This window comes from Anas platyrhynchos, chromosome 12 (assembly GCF_047663525.1).
Source record: "Anas platyrhynchos isolate ZD024472 breed Pekin duck chromosome 12, IASCAAS_PekinDuck_T2T, whole genome shotgun sequence".
NCBI classification, from domain to species: domain Eukaryota; kingdom Metazoa; phylum Chordata; class Aves; order Anseriformes; family Anatidae; genus Anas; species Anas platyrhynchos.
The window spans coordinates 12,296,120-12,317,175 of NC_092598.1; the positions used below are offsets into that span (position 1 = coordinate 12,296,120).

Genomic DNA, 21,056 nt, shown 5'->3' on the forward strand with positions numbered 1-21,056 from the left:
CAGAAGGATTCAGGCTCACCAGTACCACACCCCCACCTCAGTCAGGTTCAGCCTGGTCTTCCTGGAGGTGGGACAGTGGCGAGATCCAAACAGAAGACTGCTCAGAGAGCCTTTCACAGAATCACAGAATCACAGAATTTCTAGGTTGGAAGAGACCTCAAGATCATCGAGTCCAACCTCTAACCTAACACTAACAGTCCCCACTAAACCATATCCCTAAGCTCTACATCTAAACGTCTTTTGAAGACTTCCAGGGATGGTGACTCCACCACCTCCCTGGGCAGCCCGTTCCAGTGCCTAACAACCCTTTCAGTAAAGAAATTCTTCCTAACATCTAACCTAAAACTCCCCTGGCGTAACTTTAGCCCATTCCCCCTTGTCCTGTCACCAGGCACATGGGAGAACAGGCCAACCCCCAACTCGCTACAGCCTCCCTTAATGTACTTATACAGAGCAATAAGGTCACCCCTGAGCCTCCTCTTCTCTAGGCTGAACAAGCCCAGCTCCTTCAGCCGCTCCTCACAGGACTTACTCTCCAGGCCCCTCACCAGCTTCGTCGCCCTTCTTTGGACCCGCTCAAGCACCCTCTGTGGACCAGCAGCTGGTGAGCAAGGCTTCTCTTTTACAGCACTGCTTGGTGGGAAAGAGCACAGGGACTCCAGGTCAGCTCACACCAGGGACAGAGAGCAGTTACCAGCCAAAGCCACCGGCCAGGTGCTGCAGCACCTCTCAGGAGGGGACCATCCACGAGGGGTTCTCAGAGGCTCTTAAAGCATCTGTCAGAGAAACAATTGGATGTCCTGTGATGCACCTCTACTGCATGACTTGATGCGATGGGTTCAATCTCTGTAGGAAAGGAGCCATGTCGCTGGTTTAGCAAACCCTCCCAAAGGCCAGGTCAGACCCGAGCAGCAGCAAGGTCCCAGTGCTCTGCGGCACCGAACACTCCAAAGGACATCCTGGCTCTCTAGGAGGGCAGAGCAGGGAAAGATGCCAAAAGCAGCCCCAAGGGAGAAGTTGCATTACTGAAGAATGACTAGAGCAAGGTTTGCTTGCTACGTGCATCCAAATGGTATTCAGCAGATAGCAACCGGCTGCTTGCCTATTTCAGGATGCTACTTCCAACCTGCAGCTAAGCATTATTTACATGTTTTCCAACTGGTCTGTACCTCTCTGCTCTTACCACTTCAGGATTATTTTTTTTTTGCCATGTGAAGCTACAAGCTAGAAGGAAAGTCAGCCTTGAGAGCTGGCAGGACACATCCCCTACACAGCAGCAAGCAGAGCTCTTGCTTCTTCAGTCCCATGGTGATGGTGTAGCTGGGCTTGTCCTTCCCCTCTATGCCTCTTCAGAAAAATCATGCTTTTTATTATTAGCCCTGTATTTATTGTTGGCATATTTTAACTAATTGAAGCTAAGACTGCAGAAAATTCCTGCTCTTAAAACGTTTGCCTCTACTTACATAAAATTCTTGCAGATTTTGTCAGTTACCTGTTCAGAGCTGGCCTCACAACTTCAAACTAAGAAGTCTGGGCTGTTGTGACTCTTTGCTTGATCAGGTTTTTACAACACAAGGGGAAAAAAACCACTAAAATAATGTGACGTGATTAACAAAAGCCATAAGGAGGCTCAGAAGGACAAAACCATTTTGCTTTTGTAAATACTGATATTTCAAGTACCAGTAGGGGGGAGGAGGATTAAAAACTTCAGCACTGATCAAAATTTTACAACTCACAAGCTCAGAAAAGCGATAAACAGGCCCTGCTGAGCACACAGCCACAGCTGGTCCTGTTCCATTTTCACGTATTACCACCCAAAGGCTCAGGGTGGACCCACATCCATCAGCAGCCACTGCACGCTAGCTTAGGAGGCCAACTGCAGGGTTCTGTTACAACCCTGCTTTGATCCTGTTCGCTAAGGCAGCCTTACCCAGGAGCCTTTACAGAGTAACAGAGCCCAGAACCTCTAAATCTGCACAGCAATTTGGACAGGAGGAGCTAAAAGGGCAAGTGCAATCTGTGGAGGATCTAAAAGTAGCAGTGCCTTATGCAGAGTTCTCTGGCCAAGCCGTGGAGCCTTTCTCCTCGTTGCCAAGGATCCTGGAGCAGCGAAGAGCGAACATCTTTAGTGCACTGCCCTGAGCATCTGACTTACACAACAAGCAGGCATTTCCTTATTTAAAGCACCGCATGGAATTTAGGTTCTGCAACTGTTCCACAGCCTAAAATACGACTAACATTTTCCATCTGCATTCGGTTAAAGCTCCTCAGGCTGGACACAGCCCCACGTATCCGACCTGCAGCATACACGCTCCATTCATACCGGTAGGCAACGAATACGACCTGAATTAAACAGGGAACACGCTACACTGCCTCGGCATGTGCTCAAACACAGCGCAATCAAAGCGCTGTGTGTGTGTGTCCCACCCCTGCCCTCGCTAAGGTAATCAAAGCAGTAAATTATCCTTAGGGGCTCTGTCAGATCAGGTTTCAAAGTTGATCATTTCCCTGCACAAGAACACAGGTTTAGCTTAAAAACAAAACAAAACATAAAAAGCGAGCGTGTTCTCCCCATTCTCTGAAGACTCTAATTTTAATCAACTCACAGCAGCTTTAAAGGGAGAGAAAAAAGGCACACACAAACCACAACAACCTGCATTATGCGTGCTTCTCACACCACGTCAGAATAAAAAGGCTGCATTGTCCCAATTCTGCTCCAAACTGCATCAAGAGCACTCAAACATTTCAGCAAAAGAAGTGAGTCCTCGCAGCTTGCCAGAGCTGCTGGCAGGAGTCACAGCAGGCAGGGAAACGGAACGGTGACACCGCTGGGCCCCAGGCTCCCCTAGCACTCAGCCCCAAAATGCCAACCCCTGCCTCCCAGCGACAGGCAGCGACTTGCACCCTCATCCACTTGTTGGATTTTCAGAGAGAAACCTTCTTTTCCCTGCGCTCGGGTGAAACACCCTGCAAGCTGCTTTCTTATCTTCCCTCCTTTCCCTCCTTTAAACCTCTCAGCTTGTGATGGCAACAGAGAATTTAATGAGGGCCAGGCTGCAGATGCACGGGGCCATCCCTCGCTGCCCGGCCATGCGCTGTGCCCCCGCCATACCCACAGAGCAGGACTTATCTCCCTCCCGCTGGGGCTGGAAGCTCCTGGGTGCAAGGGCTGCCTTGCTGTTTGCACAGCACATAGCACAGAGGCCTTCACACGCTGATAGGCTTCAGGTGTTTTAGCAGTACAAACAGGAGTTGTGCAATGCCCCGGGGATTTCAAACAGCTGGCCTCTCTCATTCCCCCCCGCTTCTCATACCAATTCTGCAAACGGGCAGAGAATATTTGCTGTGCAAACCGCACCAATGTGTGAAGAGATCAGCGCTTGCTGGAGCCAGAAAGCATTCCTCGCAGTCAAGGTCCTTGGAAATCCCCTTACATAAGGAGGGCCTTGGCAAATCGCACCCTGATAACGCCTCGGACCCAAAGGCTGATCACCGGCATCGTCAAAGCAGGCTTTGTGCTTCAGGGGTGCACAAAGCATCCGGCCCTCTCCTCGCTACGGGAGGTTTGGCTTGGAAAGAGAACTTAAACAACCATCTAAATGAACCCAGTCAGGAAGGGATGAATTTTTGGACTGAGGAAAGAGCAGCCAGGATAAGTGTACAGTTCATTATGCTCTTCACTTTTGCTGTTTCCAACAGAAGTCCTCACTACACACGAAACCACACTGGCCTGCACCAAGGATGGGTCATGGCCGGGCTGCCCCTGCCTGCTCTCTGCTCACCTCCTGCTCCTCCTCTCCCACCCTGCTGGGGCTCACCTGTAGTCACGGGTGAGGGTGACACAAGATTCCTCCTTCCTCAGCCTGGCCAGGAGCGCTCCACCCTCCAGCTGCAGCCGGACCAGCCGTGCGTCTTCCAGAACGTTCTTCATCAACTGCCTGTAATTCCTCAGCAGCACAGCCGCCTCCTGCAGGGATTGTAAGAGTGAGATGAGCGGTCACGGCAATGTATGGGCAATGAGGGAACAGGGAAAAAAAAAAAAACAACAGGGCACAACCCAACCCAAACCACATCTCACCTTGTCCCACCCTAGGACAGAGGGAGCTTGGTTCCCAGGGCTGTTTCTCTCAAGCCTGCCAAGCCCAAAGTGATAAAGTGTTCCTTATGCCCTCAATACTTTGCCCACCAGGCTAAAATTGAAACCCAGCTCCTAACGTGCTCCATTTGCTGGGCACAGAATCATTATTTTCAGCCTCATGTTCCACTCACAGCTAGCTCCTGCTCTTCTTAGAGCCAGACCTGCACGGCACAAGCTGCGGGACAGGATGCACCCAGAGGGTTGGTGGATGTGCCCATGTATCCAGGCGGCTTCCCAAGAAGGGATGACGTGTTTGCAACAACACCAGCTTGGTCTCTGCACCTTTCTCTTGCCCCCTTCCAAATTTCTCTTCTAGAGGCAGCAAAGCCAGAGCCGCAGCACAGCCTTGGCCTCATGAAAACTGTGCTGCCACATAACGTCAGGCAGGCCACGCAAGCTAACCCGAGGTGGCTGCTCAGTACTAGAGCCACCAAGGCAGTGCCAGCTACAGAGCTGCACAGAACGCTTCACATCCACCCTGCCAACGTAAATTATCTTGCCTTGCCCCTGACCGACACAGTTAACCGAATCACTGAAGTTCGCTGGCAAACACAGCAGATTTCTCTGCCCCTTTTCTGAAGCCAGCTTACGGCTCTCTCTGGTGTTTCTGTTGCCTGTTAATGTTATTTTTTCCTCTACAAAATACTCATCTCTTATGTCTCTTCCTTCTTTCCGCCCCCCTCCTCTGACGCCTCTCTACACAGCACGCAATCCTTCAGCAACGAGCACAACTCAAGAGGAGATCTCTTGGGTTGACACCGAGGGGTCAAAGAACCAGCTCCTCCACGCAGCAGCGTGTTCTACATGCTTACCTCAGCTCTTTCTGGTAGTTTCCCAGATTCCACTTTGTGAATGGCTCCCTGGAGGAAGGCATAAGCCCCTTGGCATCCTTGTAGCAAGTGTTCCAGTTTCTACAAGAGGAAAGGACCAAGGCAAAGATCATTGTCTCACAGCTGATGAGAAAGCCATCTTTTCAGCTTGCAGAAGGTTAGAAGGACAGAAATCATGACAGGATCAAACGTGTTAACCCAGGGGTTCAATTATACCCCTGGTGAAGCTGTATCATCAGCAAAAAGAAGCCCAGGAGCCATCACAGGCTTCAGATGCATCACTCTGTACCAAGTCCTCTGTACAGACCTTACAAACTCACCACGGCATGTCTGGGCCATGCTTTTAGAGAAAAGAAAATCAGTACAATTATGTCCCACATTCTTCTATGATTAGCATTTCTTGTAACTTTCCACTAAGATGAATCACTATGAGTGCAGTTTGGAGGAGCAAAACTTAGAACGAGTACAATTTCTATACTTTAAATCATTCCTCTTCATATTAAAAGTAGTGTAAATTAAAGGTTAGGAAACTGGAAAGCTTCCACAATTAGAGCACCTTAAACGAGTAGCAAATCTGAAGTCCCTCCTCTCTGAGGGAAAAAACCACCAACCACAATTTCACACACAGGGGAGGAGGCTACTTTTCTAAACAGTCACTGATAAAGACTCCCAAATGCCACCCTCTAGCCACTGTAATCAGGGAAGGGAGAAAGAGCTATTCAAAAAAATAAGGAAAAAAAAGAAAAAGCTTTGGTTTGAATCTTTACTGAATTTAACTCCCTCTTTGGAGTGCTGGAACAGCCCCAGAGGGGACGGATTAGCAGGCAGGATGCAGGTGAGATCGCTGAGGCAGGAAATAAATCTGTTTGCCACACAGCTGCAGATCTAAAAGGGGTTGAGCATATGGGTCATTATCACGTGCAGTGCATTACACAAACAGGCAACCCAAACAGACCCATCCCTACATCAACTCCCTTCGGTAACATTTTGCACAGTAAAACGTAAGGCACAGAAACAAGGGGGAGTATGGTGTCATGCTCCTGCCTTCGAGAATTATCCTTTTGCCCAGACTGAGCACCTCAGCTCTCAAGCTTTTCTCGACCCTGTCCAAAAAACGAATCCATGTCCTGCTGCAAAGCTTCCTTGCTGCCAAACAAACCTCCGATTCAAGCCTAGGCACCAAATCAGGCTTCTATGTTTCTGTTGCATCAGCATGGGTTCAGTGCTTTTTAGATGCGAGTTTTTTAAAAAAATGGGTTCTGAAACAAGTTGGAGAAGGTAAGTTAACATTTGGCACACGCTGAGCCTGACTGCTGAAGCTTTCCACCAGCAACACAACAGAGGTGTATCAGTGATACCACAACCTGCTTCAAATGCTGCGCCACACAGTGCCCCGTGCAGCGAGCTCGGAATGGTTTGGAAGCAGAGGTGGCGGCTCTGTCATCCAGCGGGGCGAGCAAGTCAAACGCCAACGTGAAGACAGCCAATTTGTGCGCGGATTTACAGAGCTTTAATCCCGTCTCATCTCCGCGTGCCAAATCATGTCTCAGTACAGCTTGTAAAGATTCAACAAGCACACGAGCCGCAGGACTTACGCGCCCTCCGCAGCAAGGGCGCACGCGGGGCTGGTGCTGGCGCCACAGCTGCTACTTTTGCAGCCTCCTGGCAGTCTGCACACCCCCTGCTGCACGGCCAACAACATCTGCAGTCCTGCCAAATATCATCAGTGCAGCCTTGGTGGCTGCAGCACCCTTTGCTGGGGCTCCCTCCCTTGGAGACCGCGTCTGGGTGCTGCAGTTTCAGCCCCTCTGTCCCTGAGGCTTAACCTGGGTCGCCTCAAATGTTTCCACAGAGGGGTCAAAAAGGATCATGGTGTCAAGGCACACTCACAGCAGTCAAACAGTGCACCCCAAGGCTGAATCTTCTCTGTCTTTTTACTTTAGATGTTTTCTATAAACAGGTCAAATTGGATGACAACTTTGGTAAACAAGTGAACAAAGGAGGAAGGAGAGATGTTCCTGTAAGTATCTGAAATGATTATCGGGAACTTCCAAGCTTGACTCCCACCTGGATGGCAGTTTTCCCCAAGTAGCTCGGTGTTGTCTGGAGAACCTGCCTGCAACCCAACAGGATCTAACCTTTTTTTTTTTATTATTATTTTTTAGTTTTTGATGATGGGGTACTGACCCGATATTAGCACTAGAAGCATCTGCCCTTAAGCCTCAAAGTTTAAGTAAAGTGCCACAGACAACACAGCAGGATGCTGTTCCTTCTTTCCCTTCAAATATGGTCAAACCTGAATTAATGCACTGTCTTTTAATGCTTGTAGGCCTGGTTGTTGACAGGCTCCTCTCTCTTGTTTCAGCCCCGTTACCGTGCCATTCCTTCCTTCAGACACCAGAGAACACATCCCACTTACCATGCGGAAGCTTAACCAGTCCCGGTGGCAGTAAGGGAAGGTCCCATCCAGTTCTAGCGGCAGCTGGGAGCTGTCTATGTGCTTATGGAGGGATTTCATGGAGGTGAGAATCTCAAACTGCATGGGAATAGAAGAAATAAGAGCACATCGGCATTAGAGAAAAGGGCAGTGAGTATTGGCAAGGAGGAGGGGAAGGTTAACGAGAGACAGAGTTTTTTTTTCCTTTATTTATCTTGCATAGAAACAAGGCACACTGTGTGTATGTGGAATATGAAGGAAAAAAACATCAATTCAATCTTCGAGCAGTTTGCTGCGCAGTTTTGTGGGCGAACCCTGAGGGAACGCAGGCCACAACACGTTGTTTTACCAAGCAGAACATCTGTGATGGAAGTCTGGCAGCAGCCAGCCTTCGCTGGAGCCAATACCTCCAAGTATAAGCAGAGCAACTCCCTCCCATGCTCGCACACTGGGTTGCGATTTGCATTTGTTTGGAGAGCCTGAGAGGTTAAATCCAGCCCCCAGCTTCTCCATCTCGCTTCCTGGAAAACCTCTGAGGTCTCCCTCTCGGAGAGCAGACTCTGCCCTACCCTCAGCTCTCCAGGCACCACAGCAGCTCTTCGCTCCAAGTCTTTCCTAGATTTTGACACTGATAATTTGCCTTCTGCGAGCCTGTAGCACCTCACCAGAGCATGCTAGAGAAGCAGACAAGTGCTCCTGAAGGTATGTGGAAGCCAGCCCAGACACCAGCAGCTCAGGTGCAGACATTTAACCCCACACATACCCTGTGAAGTTTTCACCTCCTTATGAAATAGCGAGGATGCTTCCAATTCCTCCCCGTGTGACTCTATCAGCCTTTGCCGTCTCCTCCTACACACTTTGGAGCTGTTCAGCGCTTTTAAATAACGCCTTCTGGAGCTCTGCCTGCATGCACACACCTGCACACCCCCTGTGCACTTCAAATTCTTTCACATGGGGGAAATGAGGAAGCGGACAAGGAGTGTTTACTGTTTGTTAGCCTTTCGGGGCAGCACACCACACACAAACACGACGCTATTCCCAACGTTTTCATCCACAGGGAGGGCCTGGCTACTCTGAAACCTACAGGATTTTGTGGCAGGCACGGAATTTCAGTCCAGTCCTGCAGCTCCTAACAGGCTTGGTGCAGAGGGAGATGACTAAGAAGCAGCCTGATGCTCTGCTCGCTCACCACAATGAGAGGCTGAAAGCCTGCGTTTCGTGTACAGCTGCGGAACACCAAGGCAGGTTTCCTTCTAGTGGGGGTGTTTGGTGCTGCTGAGATCAGCTTCCCCCCTCTGTTAGCACCTTCTTCGTCTTCCCAAACCTTTTCAGCTGCAAAGGGAACCTGACACACATCTCCTCTTCCCCCTCCTGCAGAAGTCTCTCAGCTGCTGACAGCAGCGGCTACGAGGAGAGGGAACGTGAGCTAGGCAAAAGCCTGCGAAGCAACAAGCACCTTCACAGGATGGAGCCCCGGATTTAGCGGAATGTGATCTCCTCCTGACCAACTATTATCTCCCTTGTTAACAGAAAAGCATGAAAAGCATCTGCGTTAGTGGTGCAGGACTCCTCCGTGCCCCCAGCACACCCCCTGCATCTCAAGGGCCCCAGCAGCCTGCCATAATTACGGCACACACGTCGGTGATGGACTCAACGATAAACACAGCGTGACAGAGATACGTTCAGCTCGCATAAACTTTACAACCCTATAAATACCACACCCGTAATAGACCACAACCATAAAATAAAGAGAACTACAGAGATTTCATGTGAGAATAAACATGTGTGAGTGGACAGAGAACTTGCTGCCTGGAGTTGAACAGGAAATCAACAGCTCCCCAGCAAGTGCTGGACAAATGTTTCCATTACCTGTCCTGCTGCTGGCTTCTCCACCCGAAAAGTCAGATCTCTTTCAACCAGAAGCAGTACTCCATGAATACAGTGAGGATCCATGTCCTGAAAGAGAACAGAGTGCAAAACCATCACCTATCCATTCGGGATGCTAAGGAGAATATACCGTATCAGTTTTGTACAGGAGATTGCAATTTATCCTTCAAAGGTGTTGGGGAAGCCTGGAAGGCAGTCACCAGGAACGGGGAGGCCATTCTGCAGAGCACCAGGGCTACATCCTGAAGGTAGTTTGCTTCAGATCAACCAGTAATGCAATATTTAAGGAAGCAATGAAAGAGGTCAGGTCCTGGCTACACTAAAAAAATGCAGCCTTATACACCAGGACGTGTCGGGGGAGGAAAAAAATAACTAAAAGGAATTATGTGCAATGTCCAAGTTTTTTCTTGATAATTTCCCTGGTCGTTTCTCCTAACCGAAAGGAAGCTTTTTTCCACGCAGTGCCAAAAAATGTCATCTCCTCTTTACTCACTGCCAACTCACAATCAAGGACTCGCATCCTGTTGCTAGTGTTAAACCAACAGAAATTCCTATCTGGACATCCCAAGGGACGTCTGGCAGCTGTAGTTCAACCTCTGCGATCCAGGATCAGCTCTCCAATTACAGAAGCACTCTACAGGGAAGCGAGAAACAGGCAGAGAGCAACAGCAGGAACAGGGAAACGTAGCAGAAACATTCAGACCATGGCGACAGGGCCCACTAGACACACGATGCCTGGAGCTGGACAGCAAGGAGAAGCTGTCATTCCGTGTGATTAACTAAGAGCCACCCCATCTAAATGTCTCGGAGATGTCTTTTGCCTCTGCAAAGATCTCTGAACCTGTCCGGCAACAAATCCTTCTCGGTATCGCTCGAGCTGCACGCAGGAAACGTGCACGCAGGAGCCCGTGGCAAGAAGGAAGCCCTGTTTAAATAAATGTTCTAGCACAGAGGCAGGTGCCTATCGCTCCGCAGAGCCTGAGCTGCCCAGCGTGGCAATTAAGAAACAACGCCAGCACAACCCAATTCTGCAAGCACGGGCAGCAGCAGAGGTTGCAGAGCAAAGGAGAAGACGTTTCTCTGTAGTGCTAAGAGAGGATCCTTTTGAACAGGCAGGAAAAAGTCCCAGCTTGAAACACCTCCCCAAACAGGCAGAGGTTTCTCAGCCGTCTCAACTCCCTTTCATTCACACTTTCACTGTTATTTGAACACTGATCAAAAGGCCAAAAAGAATGTATTGCATAATTAGGCTGAATTAGGTAAATACTAAAGCTCATCTGAAGAGAGCATGGGGAGACATTGCAGCTGTGTGAGCAGCACTGAATTTGCCTAAAAGTACAGTAGGATGCAGCTCTAAATTTGTCTGCTAAAAAGTACCGAAGGATGAAAACCAGCCACAGTGCCAAGCCAGGTCATGACTCTAAAAATTAAAGAAATTTATTATTTCACAATCCCTCTTATACTCCAGCAGTCATGGGATGTGCAATCGGAGAGAGGATAAAGGTAGCGATGGTGTAACAGGGTTACCGCAGCCAAACACTCATTTGCTTGTTTGTTGCTGCTGAAAATAGCAACTGAAAAACCATTCACAAGTTGAGCTGTCAGGGGAGAAGCCTGACAAGCTTTCCAGTCCAAGAGAAAGAAATACTTCCAGAAAAGTGAGGTATTTTTCACCATATTTGTTCTTTAAACGGCTGAAGAAAAGCCAGACTCATCCAGCCCTGAGGGATCCACCCGAGTGGACTCAAACAGTTCACAGAAGCTCTCTGGGACGCAGGCAGAGCTGGAAGCAGCAGGATGCTACCTGCAGCAGCTTTCCTGCAGGTTTTTGCCCAATCTCTTGCCTCCTCTGCTAACAAGACCAGAGCATTGGGAGCTTCCTGGTCTTTAACACCAGACCAAGGTCCTCCGTACTGCTGAAGCAACAGGGCTTGGAAACACATCCCTCGAGAGCAAGGAGCACACAGAAATTTCCTGCTTTGAACTGCTACTGTACCACTGGCTTCATGGACAGGCTTCTGCCCTCTGGTCCAGCACACAGACGCAGCAGGGTTAAGCTTCACACTGATGCACAAATCCTGCTCCAAAGCATCATTATGCAGCTTCCCACAGGAACAGGCACGATCTGTTCTTGCAGCACGTATGCACTGTGCGCTTCCCTCCTCCTCCTCCGTACAGAGCTGCCAGAGCAGCTCCTAATTCTTCTCAGGTTAGCTGCAGCACTTTATTCTGCCTCTGCTCCCAGTGCTCTCTGGGACAGAAAGACTGCCAGCAGTGCCCATATTCGAAAGAGGATGGGGAGGAAAGTCATGCAGAAGACAACTGAAGGCAAAGAGGGTGAGAAGCTCTCACCAGCTTACAAGGTGGCTCTCCCAGAGCTGTAGGAAAGCTGCCTACAGGCACCAGAAGTTGTCTATGGGCACTTAAAAATTATATTTGTGCATTCCAGAAAGATGGAAAATGGAAGAGGTGTTTCTTCAGCCTGACAGATACATCCCAGGAACCTCTGGGATGAAAGACTTCCCTCCCCAGGGAAGCTCTGTAGGGTTAACAGACCCGAGAGCTGCAGCAGGAAGGGACTTGGCATTAGGTCATCTGATCGGTGCTTATCCACTGTGAAGTGCTCCTCACTGCTGAGTCAAGAGGAAAACATCCCTTCAGAACTGAAGGAGCAACCCTGGATCTCCACACCGAAGAGATTCCACCCACATTTTCACAGCAGGCTTCACAAAAGCCAGGTAAATAAAATCCTGTTGAAGCAGAGAGCAGAGCAGCAAAGAAATGAGCTCTCCAGGGGCAGTCTGCCAGGGATAAGAGATGTGTCAGGGATCAGAAATGACCCCAAGGAGACATCAGTTCTGTGACCCTACAAGCACAGCACATTGACTGCGATCCCATACCCACTGCCCAGCAAACCTGGCTGCTCTCTAGAAAGCTTAGCTGCCTCGTTGTACTTACAGTCAGTTCCCTACACTTCTCTGCCCTTATTTCAGAGCAGGGGAGAGCAGTGTTGTGGGAACACAGGGGTAGACCAGGAGTAAGTGCTCAGGATCCCCAAACTGCTCAGCGGAGCCAGGGGATTACCCCGGTGCCACAAGCAGGTGATGAGCCAGCCCGACAGGTCTTGTGTGCAGCCTGCCAGAGAGGCAGGGCAAGGAGCAGCACACCACAAGCAGAGTCATCAGCCTCCGTCAGTCGCTGTTACCTGCAGCACACCTTCAGCTCTAGCAACCTGTCTTGCAGCACATTACTCCCTGCTAACTAACTGTTGCTCTACCCCGTGCTCAGAGCCAACCTGCCGTCATGGCAGGATATTGCAGAGGCAGTGCAAAAAAAAAAAAAAAAAAGCTTTTCCTCCCTCCCCGTTTCAGATGGGAAGCTCAGCGCTCGGAGTGCTTTGTTCCTGCCACTCTACAAGACCGAGGACCCAGCAGTGGTCCGAAAGCACACTTTGTTTTAACACCTTGCTGATTTCCAAATCACCCCTCTAAAGCACAACCTTGCAACCTATGTGGAAACACTCAGAAGCCTGAGCAAGCCCACTGCCATGTGGGCACAACATAAAAGAGAAGATGCACGCCTGGTACCTCCACAGGACTGAGCAGGCAGCAGATAACTCCTTGCCCCCAGAGAGCGAGCGCACTGATACAGCTCCCGGCTCCACCCAGCCCAGGAAGCAGCAGGACAGAGCTCTGACTCAGCCCCAGCTCTCAGATGTGGCACCGAAGCACATAAACCAGAGACACCAGCCTCATTAAAACGTTGCCCCGTTCCAGTTTGCAGAGCTTGAGCCCTGGGAGACCTGAGCTCTGATTTAAAAGGAACACCTGCTTCAACAAGATTAGTCATCGCTGCAACCCAGCATCTCCTCTGGCTTTCTAATAACAGCAGCCAGAAGTGATCTGGGAGCAGGGGCAACACAACCCACTCGTTTTCCCAGTGATTGATAGAAAGCCTTTGACCTGGAGCAGTCTAGAGTTACAGCACGTCCGATTCCCATCGCTCAGCAGCAGCCACATCACCAGCTGCATGTGCTCTTCCACCTGGCCTGACAAGCGGTGCCCTTCCCCTCGCTCTGCAGTGCTGCTCCTCCTCCCCTCCCTGCGGCAGCAACAATCCCTGCCTATTTCACGCGGCTTCTCCATGCACAATTCATGAGAGCATTTCGACTTGGGAACGGTTCTCAGCAGAGATGGAAGCCACATTGGATGGGTGTTCTCTGATTTCCTCGATTTTTTTGCTTTGGCTGCAGCCTGGCAAGCCCAGCTCGTCCTCCTAAGACAGTGCTGGGTGCCTGACTCCACCTCCCAAAGCCAGCTGGCAGATGGAGACACACGGCAGTCGGAGATGGAACATCCAACCGAGACAGCAAGCCCAGTTGTGTTCCTTTGTCACAGCTCAAGTCTCACCTGCAAGATGCTGAAGGCCTTGAAGAGTGCAGGCACCGGCGAGCAGCGACGAGCATCCACAAGGACAGTCAGACCCAAAGCCTGACACTCGGGTCTGCAAGGACAGAGAAAAAGAGGGGACGTTGGTCAACAGAAGTCAACGAGACTTCCACAATCCTTGCAGGTCCCCTCTCAGCTTGGGGGCCTGGCCTTCCAACAGCATGTCACAAGGCTGCATCATGGAGCTGCTGCACAACTGCATCACAGCTCTCAAATTTAGCTCTCTGAGCTAACAAAGAACAGCAAGAACGGGTTGGATCCGTGGCAATACACAAAAACATCCAGAACACACCTAACTCCATCCACACGCGTGCAAGGTGCACACACAATAACCAAGATGCTTGCTGAACACAAGGCAGCTCACCCAGCAGGAGATCCCCACCTGTACTATTTCGGGACTGCCTGGAGCAGCTTCCTGGGCTAACAGGACCCGGGTCCATTCCCCACCGCAGCTCCCACACCCCACAAGACAAGCGGACGTGGCAGCAGCTCCCCCCGTCAGCCCGAGTGCCACAAACCTTGGGATGCTGTGCAAGTACAGGAGGAGGCGCACAAGCTCAGTGGTGTTGCAGTGGGGGTTTAACCAGATCGTGTTCCTCGTCGTGATTATCGCCACTGCACGTCCCGATTTATCTCTGGTACCTGTAAAGGGAGGGGAAAAAAAACAAAACAAAACATCATTTAAGGATGTAAAACAGAGCCTGGTTCCAGGTGTGAATGCCTCATTCCCCTGCTGCCTCCCTCATCACCTTCCTGGGAAAGCTGCACGGAGCTAGGCACAGTCTGTGCTGCACATCGTGGTGGGCTGTAAACACACTTCTGGAGTATCCAAACGTTGCCCCAGAGTGAATTAGCTGAGCTTTGCCTGTCCTTCTCTCTGGGCAGCATTAAATTTGGCCTGCTCTCTTCTACCCAACCTCACATTCCTCACCAAATTTGGCGGAAGCTGGCGAATGATAACGCAACCTTTGGAGATGAGTAAGAATTTCAAGCTCAAGATAAACGACCTCACACCCACTTGTGTTCCAGCATCACTCAGGACCCCAGACCATCCATCACGGCCACGTCCTCTGCCCACCTCCCGTTTCTGTCCTGCCAAAAGGCAGACGGGGATGGAAGAGGGACAAAAGGTGGCCCAAACCCAGGTGCAGCCAGGTGAGAGAACTCCCCAAACTAAGTGATATTGCGGCTTTGGGCTTCAGCTGTGACAGAACTATGGAGAGGAGGACTGGAATTACATCCGAGCCCCTCTGCAGATGCTAAGGAGGGGAAAGGAGCAGGCAGGCACGCAGCTTTGGAGGCCCAGAGCTGCCTCTGCCCATGGAGAAGCAGCGAGGCCGCGGAGCGAGCGCGGTCAGGAGAGAGCGCCCTGAGCTGGCGCCCCACCAGGAAGGTAAGCGAGCTGCAGAACGGCTGGGACCACACCTCTATTGTGTGAAAAGTAATTCACAAAAACAGAAGGCATTTCCTGTCATACAAATGGAATGAGATAGGGGAAAAATTTCCCAAGCATGAGACAAAAACAGAGGCCTAGGGAAAGCAAAGCCTCTCTCCCTCTTCTGAGCTCACTGCCCCAGGAGGTGACAGCCCTGGACCACTTCTCTCCTCGTCCTCAGGAGGTGTGAGCTGAGAGGTCCAGGGGGTGCAGGTGGACAGCCCCAAGCACCAAACGCTGCCCTGGTGTGAGCCCAGCCTGCCGCTAGGACGTGAGTTGAGCGAGGGCCACAGGCACAGATGGGCAGTGCTGACAGCCGGGCTGTCTGCCTCCCGGCTGTCTGACAGCAGGGCCAAAAGCTCTCTGCTGGTCTGTGTGATTTGGGAGCAGTCATAGCACTCCTGAAACACCGCATTATCAGAGCTGGAGAGGAATTAGGAAAAGCTTACACCTCGCTTCCTAAGCTAAGGGGTTCATCAGCAAATTAGAAAAGCAAAGCAGTCAGTTACAGGCATAATGGCATGATAACCAGTCTCAGTAAAAGCCTCCTTGCACTGAAGCATCCTCTTCTGTCCCTCAGGGAGGCTGGGCATCACCAGAATTTGATTAAACCCCTAATTAGCACGCAGGAGCCTAGAAAGTTACCTGACTAGGTCAAAAAAGCAACAGCCACCAGGGCTAGGTCTCTGACAGTGACACAACCAGATGATTCAGGAGCAGAATACCAGCATGAAACGCTCCTGAAAGGAAAATTTCTTACCAATTCCATCACCTCCTAGTCTATTAATCACTCCTTCTTCTCTGCCTGTCATAAAACCTATCCTTTCTAATGTAATTATCGTATCATTACCGATGTCTAACCTGTAGCATTTAACTGAGTGCTGCACGCGTTCCCTCGGGGGTCTCCTTTTGGATTTCAGTGGGCAGTCCTCGGGGAGAGCCAGCACGTACGGCTTCCGCAGGGAACGTCCCTCCTCTCTGAGGCCAAAGCTCCCTCGGAGGCGGCACCACGCCCAAGCCTCATTTCTTCCATGCACTTCAAATGCACAGCCTTTCACCCCGCATCTGAAGGCATCTGACTTAATGTTTGTCACAGATTCCTCCCATACAGCACAACGCTGGAGCAGCACATCATGCAAGCGAGCTTCTTCTGCAGCCAACAGCCACGGGTTCTGCTATGAACCCCGGAATTTTTTGGCTGGAATACACACCGTGGAAGCATCCAACCCGAATAACAAACCTACCTACCTACCAGAGCTAAGTTACGTGCTTGCAGGTACTGTGACTCTGCCCTGCTCTTGGTTTCTCACCCCACTGTTGCCCAGAAGTGGGCAACTGGAGAAGCCCTATTTCCCTTTTCTCCTTCGGACACGAAGGTGTTTTTTTGACCTGATCCTCAATCCCCTTATGAGATTAACAAAGCTTCCAGCCTCCCACCATGGGGCTTCCCCTTCAGTTGCAATGAAGTGTTGCCTCCCTCTGCTGCACCACCTCTGGACGTCAGAACACCCGAGCTATTTGGGAGGCATCACCAAACAGGCAGAGGCAAAACCCCTCTTAACCTGACTAGTCCTTCCCTCCTCTTTACACATCTGGGGGCAAAATTGGCCTTGCAGCCCCAGCACCAAGGAGGATCGCCACTGTGCTGCCTTTCTGCTCCCCTTCCCAGCGCCCCCACAGCTCTGCCTGGCCTCTCCTCCACTCTCGGGGCAATTTTCAAGTCATGAGTGCCTCCCGAGCTGCCCAAGTGCAGCTCTCTCCCTGAACCACGCTGGATAAGAGGAAGCAAACCCACAGGGGTGCTGAAGCAGATGCTGCCCAACGGTTGTTTCTCACTGGAGAGGTAGATCTCACTTCCTCTGTTTAGATTAATGTTTAGTTAAACACAAAAGACTTCTTGTTTGGGCCCTGTGCTCCAAGCGATCCTGGCTGCTCTGTCCAACAGCCTGGGCTCTGTTTACCGCTCTGCCAATCTTTGTCCCATCCAGAAGACGTTTTATCCGCAGCAATTTGCTATCTGCTGCCATATCAGATACAACCAGTGAATAATGTTTGACCTACCCCTGATCTCAGCAGAACAATTCTGGGAAGTCCTCCCCTTGATAGCTAGTTTTGTCATCTGCTATTCAGCTACGCTATCGTTCATCCCACATGTTGCTCATCCACGCTGCATCGGGATATTCCTTTCAACGCCGTGCGTCATGAAATCAAACGTATTGTAGAAATCTGTTCTCCCCTGGCAGCTACGCTTAAATCAACCCAACTTCTAATTACCTAAATAAAACTGGTTTTACAAGAGCCCTGTCAAATAGCATCTTCGACACTCTCGTCCTTTAATTATCTACCGAGTGAATCAAGTTCCTATTGTTGTGACCGGGTCTGATGTCAGGCCCACCAGCCCGTCATTAGCTGCATCCTCACTCTCCTCGTTTTGCTATGAGCCCGCAGATCCGGCACGTCTGACTCACGCATGCTTTGTTCACGTTTTAAGACTCTTTGGAGCAAGTTAACATGACTTTCATGGGAGGGAAGTCCTACTTCCTGCCCTTCCCATTCAGAAGCTTTAGAAAATTGCTTCTGGAGAGGCTCGGGGTGAAAGGAGCGGGACTGGCACCGCGCTGCAGCCCTGAAAATGCGGCACGGCTGCTCTGCCCTGCCACAGCCCCGCTGCCCAGACGCGTCGTGGCTCGGCTACTCACCTGGCAGGCAGGCAACCCCGCTCCTCAGCACCTCTGGGTTCACATCCTTGACTATGGAAGGTGCAGGCCGGCCACCCCAGGCGGCCCCAGAAGCCGGGGATTTGGGGGGAACAGCAGCTGTTGAGGTTTCCTCCGGGGTGCAGACCTTACCCGCCGGCTTTGACGCGGCTGTGCCAGTCGTTTCTTTTGCCGTCTCTGCCCCTTCCAGCACCATCCCTGGAAGAGAAGCAGCAGGCAGAAGCTCAAGCACAGCTCCACCCAAAAGGGCCCAGGTAAATCCCCGACTGGGGAGGGAGGGAGGGACGTGCCCCCCAGCCCCAGCGCCCCGCAGCTCCTCCAGTCCTCGTGCCAGCAGCACGCCTGCTCCAAAACCAGTTGGAACACGAATGCTACAGCGATTCCAGCAAGGAAAAAAAAAAAAAAAAAAAAAAAAGGAGCAGTTTATCACCAAGTTTGCAAGTTATAAAAACTCACTTCAGATCAAGATTCTTGTACTCGAACCTGCTTCTAAAGGTACCGTACCGAGCTGTACGTGTCTGCTGGCAGCCCCGAAGTCTGGAGCAGTGCGAGCCCCTGGCTGAGCTCCAGCAGCTCGAGCACACCGAGGCGATAAGCCAGCTCCTGCCAGGGAGAGCTACTCCACCAGAGCAGAGTGACTCCCCCGACACCGCTTGCAGATTGCTTCTTGAAAAGGCAAAGCCAACCCAAGGCTGACAAATCAGCTGGGAATTAGCCAGCCAAGAGACCTTGTTCAGCTCTCCCAGGGTTTTTTAATTAACAGATAATGTGAAAGGCAAAAACCTATTTTAAGCCCTGAAGAGGGGAACGACTGGCCCCATCAGCTCAGTTTGGGGACTGGAGAAAACGCTTCCTATCCCTGACACTTCAGCTCGGAAAACAACTGATCACTTTCATCTGATTCCGAGTTTAATCTTAATTACTGCACACAAAGTAACGCCAGCTTTCCCCTCATTTTGGGTTTCAGTTTTCATGGAAAGGCAGATGGAGAGAAGAAGTCTACCTACTACGGAAGAAGCATTATTCCCCATTTCCCAGCACGCTAAGAATTAAAAGCCAGCAACATGTCTTTGGGATCCGAGGTCCACAGCCAGGCTGTCCTACTGTTTGGCAGAGGGATTCCCTGGAGACAAAAGGCTACATTTCACTGCAAGCCATGGCACCTCGATATCTCCCAACAAAAACCCCCTCTCGTTATGGAAATGAAAGAGTGGCGTATTTATGTGCTTGCAATGAAGTCACACGCCTTAATTGCTACATGAAATTGGCTCAAACCATCCTACCTTCCTGCTGCATCAACAATGCTGACACTTGACTCAGTTTATTTACCAACAGATTCCAATACTTCATTAAAGAGCAGGACGAGGAACAAAGCAGTCCTTGAAGTGGCTTTCAATACAAGTTTTAGCAGCGGAGGAGATTTACAGGTTGAGGCTCAGCCCCAACTGCTTCCAAAATTGCTCAAGTGGGTAAGAGAAGTGCCCCAAGCAGCGCGGCTCGCTGGGCAAAAATACCCAGCATGGGGGGGGAAGCCAGAAGGGGCTCCAGGGTTGTGCTCCAGAGCCACAAGGGCTCGCTGCAGAGCCCCGGTAATCTCAGGGAGCACCCCAGGACCCAGCCTGGCGCCTGCTGTGTTTGGCCACGTAAGCTGGGCTGATGGCTCCAGGCCTCTGCGCCGCTCCGGGACACATCAGGGCTCAGTTCTGCTCCTGACACCTCCTCAGCCTCAGTTTTCCTGTAATGCAGGAGCTCACTCGCTTTGGACAACGCTTCCAGATCTTCCTTTTGGGGTGTTTCCAAGGGGCGCAGATCCCCCATGGCTGGGGTAGCACCAAGGCAAATAAATCACACCCCAAATGTTTCATGTTAAGGGCTGGACGAAGGGGGGAGAACATCTCAGGGAGCTGTACAGCCTGGCAGCAAGCTCACAGGCCACTTGCAGCCAAGGAATTTACACTGAATGCAGAAAGCCTGCGAAGAGAACCAGCGGGTGACACTTGAAGACAAGAAAGGGAGCATGGCTGTGTTGAAGGAACCACAACAAGCAAGAGACACAACTGCATAGGGCAGCCCTGCCTCAGAGCTCTCCTCAGAAGCGAGCAGCAGCTCCCCGAACGCAGAGGGCTTTTGTTCAGCCCACCAGACACAGCCCCAGGGGTGCAGGGGGAGCTGCAGACCCCACCTGTCCCGGAGCAGGCCCAAGCTCACCGTGCTCCTTGCGATCCGGGGCGGAGGCACTTGCTGAAGCGGAAATTGTCGAATGCGGAGGATTACATCAAAAAGCAAATGGAGAACTGGGCTGTCTGAATTTGCCGTGTTTGCAGGTTCCACCTTTCCCCGAGGTTAAGGAAGCGGTAGAGGATGATTTGCTTGCGTGCATTTCAAAGAGACATTAGCATTTTTCCTGCAAACTGCCCCGGCACCCATCTCATCTATGCTAACACCACGTAGGAACATGGAGCGGGGCTGGAACGCCCCAGCAGGTGCTACCGAGTATGCCCCAGCCTGACTTTTCAGCTGATTTCTTGAAGATCAAGTTATTTTCCACCCCTAAATATAGGATTTCTTTTCCTGAGCTGCAAAGTTTGAAAATTCGCTTCCATTTAGAGTCAGTCTTTAGGGCAAAGCAGCAGTCAGATAATTCTGTATATGGAACCAGTGTAAAGTTTCAGCCACCAACTCGAAATGGGCCACATTTGCCTCAAAAGCTTTCTAAGCCAGGCCATGTCTGTGCAGAAAATACGCTCAGGTTGTGAACGGGAGTGGGAGGAAGGGGAGAGAGTTGAGGGATCAGGAGAAATCTGCAGACACAGCAAACTTGGATGCCCCAGTTCTGGAAGCGTTTTCTGATACAATCACCAGCGCCTGCTTTAACGCGCGAGCTGACAAAGACCCCCCAGAGAACAAACCCTGCGGCTGCCCGCCGAGGTGTGAGCTGGGATCCAAATGGGGCCAGCAGCACTTAGGAACTGGCTTGGTTGTTATTTATAGGGGCGAGATAAGCACCGTCTACAGTCGCAGCAGCAAAAGGACCCTGACACGAGCCGGTGACCGAGGACTCAACGCGCCCACAGACTGAGCGCCTGCGAGAGGAAAGCGCTTTTGTAGGGCTGAGCCCGGGACGTTTGCTTCACTTTGTAATTTTATCTCTGAATTATCTTATT

General features: G+C 51.0%; 1 protein-coding gene across 7 annotated transcripts in view; it reads right to left on the bottom strand.

Moving 5' to 3' along the window:
- The window catches only part of PLEKHG4 (pleckstrin homology and RhoGEF domain containing G4), an 83,621-nt gene that overhangs the window by 34,483 nt on the left and 28,082 nt on the right, over positions 1-21,056 (bottom strand). For all 7 annotated transcript variants that reach the window (XM_038185460.2, XM_038185463.2, XM_038185459.2 and 4 more), the window contains exons 4-10: positions 17,875-18,090; positions 14,259-14,382; positions 13,702-13,795; positions 9,275-9,361; positions 7,388-7,504; positions 4,951-5,049; positions 3,819-3,967 (exon numbers count right to left, since the gene is read on the bottom strand). In XM_038185460.2, the coding sequence (XP_038041388.2) occupies positions 3,819-3,967; positions 4,951-5,049; positions 7,388-7,504; positions 9,275-9,361; positions 13,702-13,795; positions 14,259-14,382; positions 17,875-18,090 (886 nt within the window). The remainder of the gene's footprint in view (positions 1-3,818; positions 3,968-4,950; positions 5,050-7,387; positions 7,505-9,274; positions 9,362-13,701; positions 13,796-14,258; positions 14,383-17,874; positions 18,091-21,056) is intronic.